Source organism: Eleginops maclovinus, chromosome 12 (genome assembly GCF_036324505.1).
Source record: "Eleginops maclovinus isolate JMC-PN-2008 ecotype Puerto Natales chromosome 12, JC_Emac_rtc_rv5, whole genome shotgun sequence".
NCBI lineage: Eukaryota > Metazoa > Chordata > Actinopteri > Perciformes > Eleginopidae > Eleginops > Eleginops maclovinus.
In genome coordinates, this window is record NC_086360.1 from 13,149,721 (window position 1) to 13,164,274 (window position 14,554).

The 14,554-nt window shown below is 41.0% G+C and overlaps 1 protein-coding gene across 2 annotated transcripts in view; it reads right to left on the reverse strand.

The window, feature by feature from the left end:
• sema6a (sema domain, transmembrane domain (TM), and cytoplasmic domain, (semaphorin) 6A) overlaps window positions 1–14,554 on the reverse strand; it is a 98,008-nt gene that overhangs the window by 30,341 nt on the left and 53,113 nt on the right. For both annotated transcript variants that reach the window (XM_063897543.1, XM_063897542.1), the window contains exons 5-11: window positions 14,157–14,219; window positions 13,631–13,732; window positions 6,771–6,861; window positions 5,349–5,468; window positions 4,760–4,848; window positions 2,463–2,680; window positions 714–845 (exon numbers count right to left, since the gene is read on the reverse strand). In XM_063897543.1, coding sequence (XP_063753613.1) covers window positions 714–845; window positions 2,463–2,680; window positions 4,760–4,848; window positions 5,349–5,468; window positions 6,771–6,861; window positions 13,631–13,732; window positions 14,157–14,219 — 815 coding nt within the window. The remainder of the gene's footprint in view (window positions 1–713; window positions 846–2,462; window positions 2,681–4,759; window positions 4,849–5,348; window positions 5,469–6,770; window positions 6,862–13,630; window positions 13,733–14,156; window positions 14,220–14,554) is intronic.

Genomic DNA, 14,554 nt, shown 5'->3' on the forward strand with positions numbered 1-14,554 from the left:
ACATCTTTGTAGTAAATCCGTTTTTTTCTTTTCTGGAGGAGAGTAGAGCAGCTCTTAGGGTGTTAATTAACGGGCAATAGATGGGAGATTGATCAGGCTAGTGCATTTGTGGAATTAGCCAACCATCTGTAAAATGATCCCATGCTTCATTTGTTGATACGAAGCCCTTCTTTGATGCAGCTGCGTGTGAGGAGACGTGAGGTAACTGGTCCAGAGGTGCAACTGGTAAAAGAGGTGATATCTGTACATTCAGTGTGTGGGTGTCACGCAATGTGACTTACAATGTGGAATCTCTTGGTGAAAAATGTATGGCTGTATTGAAAAATGACGCAACGGGAGTTTGACATGTGTTAATATTAACATGGCTTAATTCAACAAGTCTAATACACCGATAAGGTAGCCATGTACATGTATGTGTGTGTGTAGGTGGCTGCATGTGCTTGTGGGCCTGTGTGTGTGAGCCAAGAGTGAGAAGACAGGAAGGAATATTCACAATGTGTGTGTGTGTGTGTGTGTATGTGTGTGTGTGTGTGTGTGTGTGTGTATGTGTGTGTGTGTGTGTGTTGTGTGTGTGTGTGTGTGTGTGTGTGTGTGTGTGTGTGTGTGTGTGTGTGTGTGTGTGTTTGTGTGTGTGTGTGTGTGTGTGTGTGTGTGTGTGTGTGTGTGTGTGTGTGTGTGTGTGTGTTGCTGTAGGTAGTTAACTGCTGTTGTACCTTGGCTTGGGAACCTTGTCTTCAGGAAAAGGCGTCCAGGTGGAGTCTGAGGATTTCTGCTCTTTAAAACGCCCTGTGAAGGTGTTGGCCACCTCAGCCATGTCATAGGCGCACACAGCAGAGCCTGGAATACTGCACAGACACACAAAAGGAAAATAAAACTCACATAAAAAATCCTCTCAAGTGAACATATCAAATAAACACCTTGCCAAATTTCAACTATCACCTAGTGACAGAAAAATGAATTTAAATTCCTTTTAGAGGGGTTAAATCCTTCGAGGATGGCTCATTTTAGCTGTTGCATGTTTACACTGGGTGATACAGTCAAGTTTGTAATGTTGTAGAGGTTAAGCCAGAAAAAAAAAGAAAAAGAGGTGTCAAGTTATTTTCCATCACTTATTCAGAAAGACCCTTCATTTAATTTAATAGCATTGGTTACATTTTATATTTCTAGTAGTGAATAATGGCTTTACTGTATTGATTACAATATGAATGCTTTTATGTCAGTACATATCTTGGACTCTAGTGTTATTGCATTTCTATGAGCGTCAGTGTCTGCGCTGCCAAGCCTAAATGAGGACACACATTCCATCATCCCTCCAAGACTGGGTTTCCCCAAAAGCCTCAAGGCATTAAAGTTCATCACAAGTCCACTGTTGGGCAAGAAATATAGACGGATTATCTTATTATTGCCTTTCATTTAAGGGGAAAAACACCCCTCTTGTGATGGTAGCGGAGCCACTGGCTTATTTCCGCCTGTGTGGATTCAATGCATAACAGATTGCTTAGTCACTTTTCTGTTTTTCATGCATCTGTTCTCATAAATTAGAATTGAAACTATTTATTCTTTATTTTTATAAAAGAGAAATCTCTCTCAGCTGGCTAGATGTTCAGGCTGTTAAGTCATGAGTTAAAATTATGTCGACGTCAGGGAGACAAATTACACAAGGGCAGTATTATAGAGAGCAAGGTCAGAGTGGTTAATTCTTGGCTAAGCTACCAAATTACAGTAAATACCCAAAGTTAGACAATCCTACATCTGTTTATATCGAGCTACTAACAGCAGATAGATGGTAGCGAGCCATTCAGTGAGCAAGTGAGTGGGTCAGGCAGCAACACAGCCAAATAGACAATTAAATGACAAACGCTGAGTGCTTCCTATAGTCTGAATGTCCTCCCTCTTATTTCACCCCCTGAATATGAAATAGAAAATTAATGCAAGGACCTAAACCGGCGCTTATAGACATTTTCAGCAGCTTTGCTTCATCAGGTTTAATGTCCATTAACCATGCTCAATTGCATTGTCACAAGCAATTGTCTTATCTGCTCAGAAGCAGCCATAAAATGGAAAATTACAATATGTGGGTAGCTATCAGCCAAACAATGGCTTTGTGGTAATTTTCAATTTAGATAACAACTACCCCTGCCTATGAATATGAACGCAGCTCTGAATTGTAAAAATGGAAAATAAGAAGACAGAAGATGTCAGATATTGAACCATAGTCTCAGGAATGACATGTTGCTGAGAGGCACAGCAGGGCATTAACAAAGGTCAGACTGTCATAATGATGATAAATTCAAGGCATTTTAAAAGCATTTCAAAGCGATAAAGATAATCGTGTTAATTTGTGGAAAGTGTGTGAGATCTGAAGCAAAAAATCACTTCCAACTGTCATGTCTGCTCACATTTCTAAAGGTTCAGTAACGCGTCTTTGTAGATTTATCAATTCCTTATTATGTTTTTTGTACCTGTTGTAAGGTGTAGAGAAGGTTGCCATGACTATGTCCCTGCCGTTGATGTGGATGACTTCTGTCACAGCCTGCAGGATGTTGAAGTAGAAATGGGAATCGCCGGGGATCGAGCAGTTCATGCGAGACTTGAGAAATGAGGTCCACTGCTTCTCCAGGACACGGGGCGAGCCGCCTCGGTCGTTCTTGCAGACCCTGGCTACTCGAGGAAAGACCACCTGATGTAGACACACACAGTTGAAATGTTACGTTTTAAAAGCTATGTGTTATATAGCAACAGTCACCTATGTCACGTCTTCAGTTTCTTGTAATAACTGTTTAGCAGTCCATGAAAAGCTAATTGGATTCAAGATGAACAGTAAAGAAACGTTTTCAAAATTAGCACTACAGAGATCGTCTTCTTTATTCCATGCAGTTTTTATTTAATGTCAAAGCCTGGAGCCTACATTACCAGCAATGCAAATTAACCACCAGCAATGTCTTATGCTGGTGATGACTGTAAGCCTCAAGCAGAGATGCCAAATGGACTACTGGGATCTGGTGAGCTCACTGCTTTCGAAACTCCATATCACCAGATATTTTTTATGTTGAAACTAAAAAGTTGCCTACAGTGACAGTCCTTAAGGTAAATTATAAAAAAAGATTGACCAATAATTGTGCAGTTTTAATACCCCAGAAAGACAGACAGACTTTGAAGGGTTAAAGAGGAGATCACTTTAAATCTTTCATTTAATTCCCAGCAGAACATATTGTGATGTTTGGTCGTCAACACTCCCTGAGAAAAACCACAGTGTCTTAATCCAACATTTCATCACTTTATAGCAAATTAAAGACACAGAAGAGTAAATTAGTGTGTTTGATATGCTGTTAAAGAGTCAGCACCTGGCAACAGAAAATGTAAAAGTATACAGCTTCAAATAGGAGCTATGGTGTAATTACATCTTTGCTGTATGATCACACAGTCAGTATTGTAATTAGTGTTTGCCACACTATACTTAACAACAATAAATCTAACCCTGACCTGAAATTGTGCCGTAAAGTAAACAGTGCGAATGAGAGCGAACATACATTTAAACCAGATCTCTACACACATGGCTGCAGACCACACATAAACACACCCTCACCCTTGCAACCAATGCAAAAATGTTCTAGAAAAGTGCAAAAAAACCCTTTTTTTTTCACTCACGCTGTCAAACACACACGCTTACATGGGCCTGATCACTGTGGGATTATAGAGCGCTTAGATACCAGAACATGTATTACACAAAACAGGCAAGACTGTCAGGATGAATGTGGAAAATGTTCAGCTTTACATATACCAGTTCATGTTCTCACACAAACACACACACACAAAGTACAAATAAACAGATCTCACACACTGAACAAATACTTCAGTGAAGGCTTGCTAATTTCATCACTTGTTAATGATATTACATAGCTGTCCTTCTGCGCTTTCCTAATAACAATTCAACATAAAAACTTGAGCAAATAATAATGGAGAGATATCATTCACTAAATGTTAAATTGCTCTCTGCACCATCAGTTCTACAACCACATGCATAATTATACTGACATGGCTTTCAAAACACCCAGCAGATTGAGAGGCCTGATCTGTATTCATGCTCTGTATAACACATGCCTGTCACTTCTGGCAGTGAATCCATTATTGCTGTGTTTCTCGTTACCTCTGCTCTGTTCTTGTCCTCTCTCTTTCTCACCCTCACTTGTGTGGTTCTATAATTTATTCAGAAGAATATGTATTGAGTAATTCATGTCCATAGTGGATTTTCTCATACCTGATATCCAAATTAACTCTCTCAGAGCAGGGTCCAGAACTGCATTGTGAAGATTAATAGAAGAATGTCACAGTAACTGTAACGCCTGAGGAAGCCTGTTTTTTTCTCAACCTTTCCTTTGCTGATCCGTCTCATTTCTCACAGACTCTTGGGTCATATTCCTCTCGGGAAACTTTGAGATGATAGGTCAAATGGGAGCTTCGCCCAACGGACGCGGCTGTGCAATTTAAGCGTTATAATTAGACTTCAAAAAGGGATCTGCAGACATCCACATTTTTTTTCTTTAGATCTATTTTAGGCCTGCATCCTGACCAGTGCTTATCTGTAATCTGTATCTGAAAAATGTTTGGCCACATTTCAGCTTGTGAAAGCCTTCTTCCACTTATGTGATACACCCACATCCTGTTAGTTTCCTCAGGCACTTCCTGGTTCTCTCAGTAAATAGGAAGTCACTTCTGATTACATTTCAAACAATAGCAAAAGAATAGTGCCTGTGCTTACCTTTCCCATTGTGTTGTACTCCATAGCAATTTCCCGGTAGAAGAAGTAGATGAAGTCCCCGTAATCGACGGCCTGGACAAAGTATGGCTCTGCAGGGGGAAAAATATATAAATTCAATGTGTGACAAAGAGACGTTTTCACTGTGACAAACCAATTCTGACACCATATTTCACAGTAAACAGGCAGAATATCTGTCATATTATGCAGAAAAGCACCAACTGTGAGCCTTGAGTGCCTCTATCTATCATCCATCATATCAGCGCATCAATTTGCATGCAAGAAAAGAGGGATCTCTCTATTGAGTTTTGACAGGCTGGACTTGTGCTTGTTTCTCCCCAGGGCAGAGCAATTTCCTGGCTACATCAACTACCACTGCAGGCTGGCAAAATGACAGTGTCAGACAGAGCGAGCACAATTAGCATAAGTGCTCCTGCTCTTCATACCTAGATTCATACACCGAGACACACAAATCATAAATCACAAACACATGGTCAAGCATGCATATCAAAACAAAAGTCTGTTTTCTAGCTTGTCATTCAGCTTGTTGCTATCCAACCCGAGGGACTTTGTTTATGTGTCCCTTACTCACCTTTCAGCCATTTGGAGTCGTGTTTGACAGTGCGCAGAGTCGGACTGTCTCCCAGGCTACGATAGATGACCGAATCGATTGCTAGAAAGTCTGTTACGGTGGCCGAGTACAGCCTGCCATCTGGAGAGGGAACACAAAGAGCAATAAGAGGAAAAGATGGAGATATAGAGGGCAGAAGAATGAAGTGTGAATGAAAGAGAAAGTCATAAAGAAAGAGGATAAAGGGATAGAGAGTTAAGTTTAGTAAGAAAGAAAAACACATAAAGCCACTTAGAGATTCTTGCTCTCTGTGGCTGGATACACAAACATTTCAAATGGCTAAGACCTGGACAATGAATGAATCATACAAACCAAAGAGACTCTCTGATGGACAAGGACGAGGCTGTACACACACTTAAACATGTTGCACATTTGTATTTGCTCAGTCTTGCAAACACATGTCAAAAGCACACACAAACAATGAAGCCTTGCATTCACACATTGTCTCAGAGTCCAACAGAAACCCACAGTTATAGGCACGCACATACACACACATGCTCCACAAACACAATCCACGACCAGCATGACCTCAGCCTGCCTTGGCTATAACCACAGTGGAAACTCAAACTACATAATTGAAAGGATAGCAGTCAGAGGAACCCTCTTGATTACTCAATGCTTCCAGCTCCTTCCAAGCAGCTCTGCTACGCATTAACTGGTCAAGCTAGGCGTTCACTCTCCTCCTAGGCTTTAAACGGGCATGGACAGCTCATCAATACCGCCATAAATCGGTTCACAGCAAATACGAATGGGACTGAATGTCTTTAGCAGCCTGCGTTGCATCAGAAGAATCTCACCACGGCAACAGAAAGCTGACTCATTCTTGTCCCATCCGTTTGGAACTTATTTTAGATCTTGTGCATTTTGTGCAAGTAAACGAGAGAGAAAGAAGACGAAAGAAAAGTGCAGCAGAACCAGGAGAAAGATGATTCCATATCTGCTGTTACCAGAGTACTACCGACATGTTTCCAAAAGCTTCTAAAAAGCTTTGAATTCTTGATGCAGATCAAATGTGGTCTCCAGGTCGTTGATTTGCTCAAATGCATGTAACTTGGTTTGCCTATCATACTTTTAGAATAAATTGTAGGGTATTAAAAACAATATTTATTACAACCACAACTAATCCCCTCGATTCAAGTTTCCCATCTAGCGCCAACATGTTCCAATGTTTAATAAGTGCAGAGAGGAGAAACATTAGATTCATGTGTTTGCCTCATGGCAGTCATTCAGTAGAACTACTATCATAGATACACCTCAAGGAAACTCCCACATTAAGTGACAGGAAAGGACTTCAAAAACACATTGAAAAACATAATCAAGGACTTCAAAGATTCCCAGATAAACTTATTGTTATTTGACTTGTATGGATGCATTTAATCTTACCAGCAAAGAGGGCAACATTGGCGTGCTTGGCGTCATATGGGCAGCGTGCCATCCCACTGATCTCCTCTCCCAGAGCCTCCAGGGTGTCGAGCTAGGGTCACAAAGGAGGTGAAAGGTCAACAACAGGTCAAGACAATGCGGTGTTGTCAAACTACACAATATACTTGGAATACAACTTAAGACAGGAAATGTTGGTTCCCAGATGAAGAGAAAGAATCTAAAGGAGGGATGTGTCCGTCTAACTCTGACCTTTCCTAAAAACCTTTGGTGTTTTTCTGAGAGCTGTCAGAGCAGTCTATCTGGAAGTATCTGGGAACCTGTGTCTAAGTGAGATTAACAAAAACTGACATTTTCCAGAGCAAACTGTTCCACAGTATGGGTGGATGTGGATTTGCTTTTCTCCTGCCATCCTTTGTTCTTCAACTATACAGGAATGAAAAAGTATTTTTAATAACCCTCAAGATAGATCTTTAAACTCATATACTGCTGTGCTTTCCCCTGCCCCCATTTCTGAAGTTTGTGCTTCTGCTGTGAAGACAAATTAAATGGGCAGAGTAAAAATGGGTGAGCACATGGCCCTGAGCAGGGAACGTGAGAATTTTTTACTAAACCACAGTTTTTAAATAGTATATTGTACGGCAGTCATTATTTTATCATTTTCAGCCTCAACTTTGGCTTTTGCTGGGAGCTTTTTGTTTGGTAAGACTTGTTCCTATATTTTCGGGGGTTAGAGTTCACACATACACAATGTACAAAGTATTTTCTTAGCACTTGAGTGCAGTTTCTCCAAATCTACAGTTAACTGTGGTATTCAGTCACTAACTATTCCCATTTCATTAGCTGTTTTGAGGCCTTGTCCATTGTTTAGCAAGCGCTACTGGAGCAGTTTGGTCTTAGTGGGATGATCTTTGTGAATTGGAATTTAAACAAGATTTTCTTGTTTAGAGCCCAGTTTTGGTACAGTGCGATTTCAGGGCATGGCGGCAGATCAGATGTGGGTGAAAGGTCACTATTATCCAACCATGGTTTGGCTTGTTTTCCCCAGCATGCCTTAGGACGCTCTCGTACCCCGTGTAAAGGCCAGAGAGAAATAAAAAAGCCACACACAGAAGAGAGGAGAGAAGAAAAGCCTGACTGAGCTGGCCAGAGTCTGTCACAGAAGATTACTGAACACACTGTTTACCTACTCAGTTTACAACACATGGTCATTTCTCTTCTCTATCTCTGTCTATATCTCTCTCCTACTTGACTTCCCTGCTTCCTCACTTTTCCTTCTCTCCTGACAAAGACGAGCGAAGCTTGCCAAGGCTGCAAACTGCTTACGCCGCCCTTTCTGGTTTCTAAACAGGTCATTTTGTTTTCTATTCTTGTCTCGGCGGAAACGGTTATCATCTGCCCACTAAAAAGGTCACACAAACTCTAGTGCAGTGCTGGAAAAGCCTGCCAGAGAAATTGTTGAGGCTGATTTGGCAGAGAAAATTACAAGTGACCTTTTACAACAAACACAGAACCACCAGCAAAAGCACATTTCTCGATTTCTCATTCCTTCTGTTTCTTAAGAAATTATAGGAGGAAAATACATGGAGGCACGCTGGTCTAATGATGTGTATAGTCATTAAACAGAGAAAACTGTAGTTATAGATTAGCTTGTGAAAATCATAAGGGATATGGAGGCTGAAGGTCAGGTGCATACAGTGAATCAGAGCGTCTGGGTGTACAGAGCAGCGGGGGGGACTGGGTTTAGCTAGAATCATCAGCAGCTTCTTTATCAGCTACCTAACACAAACAGTCCCTCCTCTTCTGACATACCAATACACACTCGCATATCTCTCACGCTACTACCCCCACCTCCTTTCTCCTAAGTTGATTTCACCGAGGCACTGACCTCTGTCTACTGGGCTTGGTTGGCTGTCACCAATCTATTCCTGCCTTCTGAACAGAGGAAGACACTCCCAGCCACGCCGCAGATACACACAAAACTCCCATCTCCTGTCAACTCGCCAAACAACAGCCAAGTATTTACTTGCATGGTGTTAGCCTTGTCAAAAGCAATATCAAATATTTGAAAAATGGCCAATAGCAACCCATAAATCAGCCAAGGTAAAACACAACATCTTTAACATTACCATAAATAAATGTGATGTTTAAACAGCCAGATGGGATTTTTTTTAACCTTGTTTACCAGGCAAACCTTATTATGCTGTCAACTCTACTGGCTGCAGAAAAGCAAGAAGTGCTTCAGCTTTGTAGAAGCACAACTCAAAGTAATGGGAAATGAACTGTAGTGCTGTTACACTTCATCAGTACTGCCTTTAAAACACACTATTCTGCAGGGATCTATTGTAGCTTAGCAGACAAATGTACCGTAACCTTGGCTCGGGGTGCTGTGTATCTAGATGAATTAATTACTACAACAGCTCAATAGTGTTTTCCATAGGCTATATGCTAATTAATTAGACAAACATAATGTAGTTCCAAAACATGCCCATCAGGAGAGTAGTAATTGGTTCAGCATCGGCTTCGGCACTTGGGGTGAGGGACACGTTCTGCTTTTGTTGTTTCTATGAGGACTCTTTTTTGGGGCCTTATTTATCATTGCTGAAGTTTTTGTGAAAACATACTCCGGAAAAATTAAGCGTTGACTGAGCCCGTGTCCCACTTTTTACTTGTTTGCTTGAATCTGTTTCCTTGTTATTCTCATGGGTAAGGATGATAAAATGCAAAATGCATCCAAAGACATATTGTTATTGATGATTTTGTAACAATTGTTTGTGTCAGAAAGGGCAGCCACTGACAGGTAAATCATATTACAGGATCAAAGAAAATCTTGATTTAAAAAAATAAATCATGGTACTATGATAGATTTCAGGTTTGTATTCTACAGTTGGCTCAGTTGAATCCCCACCCATTTCTTTATATGCAACCCATATTTCCACCTGCACAACTTTTTCCCTCGATAAAGGTCAACTACACAAGTTCACACCTGGGCCAAGAGTGGATGTGAAAACCAAACGAGTGCACATCTCCCTAGGAGATTAATACTCGGCCCAATTCTTTGGAAGATGAACCATTTCCTGACTACTTTTTCACGGGAGCAATGAAGTGAAGTCTTTGCAGCTGTAAAAAGAAATACGTTATTTTACGTACAACATTTATTTGACCCTTAACTTCCAAATTATTGGATTTTTTGGAACTATATTGGAGAAAACAAATTGTACAAGAATGAAAATAAATGGATTAACCAATGAATTATCTTTTAAACTTTATGTTATTGTCATTCTTTGTAACAGTATATACATCTTCTGAAATAGCTGTAGTAAAGAACGGCATGTGTTGCTGTCCCCCTGGTGATTACCCTAAACCCCTCAGTGTGCATCAATCATATTTCAAATGCACAGATGGAATTTCCTAGTACAAATAGGTCCACTTGTATCAAGTAGATGATGTATCACCTGGGATCCACTGCCTCCAACCTCCCCACAGATTCCCCACAGATTCCCCCCGCTTCGCCCGGCAACAGCGATGAAACTGACTCCAATCAGCCCAGCTGGATGGGGTGTTTATTATTACGACACAGCAAGGGAGTGACAGAGGGAGAAAGCAACAGAGGGGAAGATGGTGAAGTGGTGGGAGCAATAGAGGGGGGGGAGGAATTAAGGCTGGCAGGAGAGGAGGAGAAAGGGATGAGGGCAGTAGGGAGGGAGGGAGGATGAATAGCGGAATAGTTTGGTGCTCTGTGGTGCCCAGGGAGAGGACTGTGGCATTGCTGCCAAGGTGTCTGCCCGTGTTTTTCTGTGTATGCATGTGTGTGTTTGTGTTTATAGTAGCAACAGAAAGTGAGGAGCAAATAACAACAGCTATGGAAAAAGAATATTGGTAGGTTTGTAAAAATAAAAAGGTAACCAGGCAGGAAAGGTGTTAGATCAGAGGACATCGTGTGGTGTAGCTGCCCCCTCTGTCTCCCCCTCCTTCCCTCCTACTCGCCCTTGCAGTGTTGTTGATTAATGTGGGATGAGGCTGGCCCCGAAACAGAAGCTCTTTTCAGCGCTGTCACACCAGGGAGATGGAGAGGCAAACTGTGGCCAAGGTGGATTTAACCACAAACAAACACATACACAAAAACATACATACACACACACACACACACACACACACACACACACACACACACACACACACACACACACACACACACACACACTTTTGACCAGGCAGAGTGGATGAGCCCAGTACGCCATCAAAGTCCTGGTATCTGCCCAGAGAGCCTGCCAGCTTGCCCGCAGTAGAATGTGTCTCTGTGATGATTTTGTAAAATGTGTGTGTTGTATCTCTGCTTGTTTGCACAGTTGTCAGTGTTCGTATGGGTGCAAACATACTTCTGTTTTTTCTTACCTACATATGCGCCCAGGCATTTATTATGTGCATTTGGGAGTTTGTGTGCAAGTAATCAGAGGTAATTTTTACATTATAACATTTTGAATGCCATAAACATCTAATTTTAAAGTAATCATAATTAGTCTTAAATTAGGCATGGCATTATTTCCAGACTTAAATGGCAATTTTATTCAACCTTCACAGTATATTAAGTGGTACTATTTCTTAATGGAAAGAGCAGTTGCAAGCAAAATTGTCTCAATAAAATATGCAATATTTGAAACAGGCCTCTCATGAATAATTTTTTGTTGTTGAATAAAACAGCTTAATTTTCTCAAACTAATATGGACAGATGTGTCACTTTCCATAAATGGTCTAAATCTTTTATTTAAACATTAACCATTGTGTGAACAGTATGCATTGATTTTATGTTTTCACAGGCCATAAAATGTGTGTTTGCATGACCATTTTATCAAGCCTCACTGTGTTTTACAACACTTCCCTATCTCAACCTCACTCGCAGCAGTAACATCTCAGTAACAGCTAAAACACAAACCTTGAAGCCATAACTGGAGGGGTTGTTAGAGCTAACCACGCCTGATAAATGCTCAGACAAAAAATCCACTTTCCCTGCAGGAAAAGCCAGTGAATTGAATGATGTCCACTCTGTGTGCTTAGCATGCCGAATCACAAAGGCAACGGAGCAGAGGTGTCTTGTTTCTCTGGTAAACAGAGCTAGTGAACCCAAGCAGAAGAGTTTTCCCCACAGCCACCTAGATAACATCTCATTGCGCTGTGACCATTACATCACATCCTCTCAAAACAACAGTAACATCCTTCAGGACATCTCCGCTGAGTAATGGTCCTCCTGTCTTTCCTATTGTCTTTTATTGTCTGTCTAATCTTCTTTCATGCCTGAACGATGTTCATATCTGATTGCTCTGAAAGACAGCTCACAGCTACTCTACAATTGTACCACTCCGGATACTTGAATGAAGTGACAATGATGATAAAACCAAATGTTCCTTCACTTTGGTTAGATTTGAACATATTTCAAGCATATACTGTATGTGCCTTTAAGTCTGGTAAAATGTAGGTAGTTAACAATTAAACAAAGCTATTTCTTTCCAGTGGTATGTTTTTCTGTCCTGTCACCAGGTCAATCCACCTCCTGTAGCTTGCAGAGGTATTCAAACTTAGAAAATCGCTGCCAAGGAAACGATGACCATTTTTCAAGCCATAGGAAAACAGTACATTTAAAACACATGTAATGTCCAAACAATCATGTTGTCATTGGGAATGGAGGGATGGTGATTGTTCATGTGTCTGTATGTTAACTAGGCCAAGAAGATCAAAACTAAATGTAATAACGTTATATTCTGTCAACATGTTTTGATTTGTTTTTTAAGAAGATCATTCTAGGAATGGACATTGGAATTTATTGCCATGAATGTACAATGGTTCATTGCATTGGATAATTGCAGTGCAGTTCTCAATGTATATTGTGTTTGTCCTCATCAAACAAACATTAAAGGAAGTAAAATGGATATTTTCAGAAGCTGTTGGAAGACAGCCGGACTGCTTTTATGTTTGTCCTTGTGTTTGCCTGTTTGCCTTAAAATATTTATAATGTTTTGTTTAATGTTTTTTACCCACGTTCCTGAATGCCTATCCTTCTTATTCTTTCCAGGTCTATTTTTTCTTTCCACCTCTATTTTTTCTAAGATAATTTTGACATCTAGCTGCTCTCTTTTCTTGAACGGAGGTCATTAAAACTCTTCTCGAAAAGCTGTTTTTGCTTTTCTTGAAGACATGCCTTCATGAATACGTCCAGGCAAATGTCTGTTTACAGAGGAAGGTTGAGTCAGGTTTCTGGACTTTGCCTTCACAGTGTGTGTGTGTGTGTGTGTGTGTGTGTGTGTGTGTGTGTGTGTGTGTGTGTGTGTGTGTGTGTGTGTGTGTGTGTGTGTGTGTGTGTGTGTGTGTGTATGTGTGTGTGTGTGTGTGTGTGTGTGTGTGTGTGTGTGTGGGTGTGTGTGTGTGTGTGTGTGTGTGTGTGTGTGTGTGTGTGTGTGTGTGTGTGTGTGTGTGTGTGTGTGTGAGCGAGTGTGTGTGTGTATGCAAGAAGGTAGATTCTCCGCTTTTAAATCGAGCGTGTCAAAGTACACCTGGAGATAAAGACATAGGAGGAGGGCCTGCTGAGTTGTTAAAGTCATCCATCTATGTCCATCACTTCATAGCTCAACCACCCCCTGTAACTCCGGCGTGGTAAGGGTTGCATGTGGAAAATATCCCTGAGTGTGACCCCTAAGCGTTTGAAGTTAGAGAAAATAAAAAGAGAAGGAGAAGTGTGAGAGAAGTATTGATTACAAATGCCATCGTTGAGGTCAGAAAAGGGGGAAAAGCACCAAACAGCTATTCACATCTATGTATGTGTGTTTGTGTGCAAGTGTGGTGTTTGTGTGTAAATGCATGTTCATTCTTACCTTGTAGGTTCGGCAGGATGGGTTGAAAGCATTAGTTCCACAAACAAACAAGGTGTCCTCATTTTGCTGCAGGAGGACTTTAATGAAATTGTGACACTCGTCCTTCAGGGAGCGCAGGCCAGGAGAGAGAGGGAGGAGAAAAGACGTCCACACATTAGTTGATTTTCTCAGCTTTGTTACAAGGTACAGTAACTCTAGACGGAAAACAATTAAACTGCAATGATGTGAAGATTCTCACTGATATACTTAGTTATATGAACTGCATGAATAGCGTCATTGCACCTGCAGGCTCTCTGTGACTGTTAATGTGTCTGAGCGTGTGTGTGTGTGTGTGTGTGTGTGTGTGAGATAAAGAAAGAAACAGAGGGACTGAGAGAAATAACATCTGTTACAGTGTGCATCATATATTGTGTGAGGAAGTGTGTGGAGACAAAGAGGGTGACAATTGTTCTATAACTGAAGTTGAAGGGTGAAAGCACATAGGTTTCAATGTCTGTGTGTTTGACAATGCGTGTTTTTTCTTTACCTTGTGTTTCCCTTTCATTCTGCAAGTGTCCACATCAGCCTGTCTGGACTTCCATGTCATTTTCTAGAAAAAACAAAGATATAAGGAAAGGAGAGTACAAAAGAAGGAGAGGGCAAACAAGAGAAAAAATACATTACAGAGCTCAATAACCAATCTATACTGTGATCAATAATCATCATCTGAGATTTTCCATCATTGATTTCCCTAATGAGCCACCTGCTCTTGGGTGAACTTTATTCTAAGCGCTGATTGGAGATCAGTTTACCTCCTTGAACTTCTAATTCTCTGCCAGGTCAGAAGAAATACAATACTGACCCCGGATCAGAAGGACAGATCCCGCCTCAGAGCTCATTTCTGTTGATTGATAGGCTGTCTATCCTTGTACACACACACACACA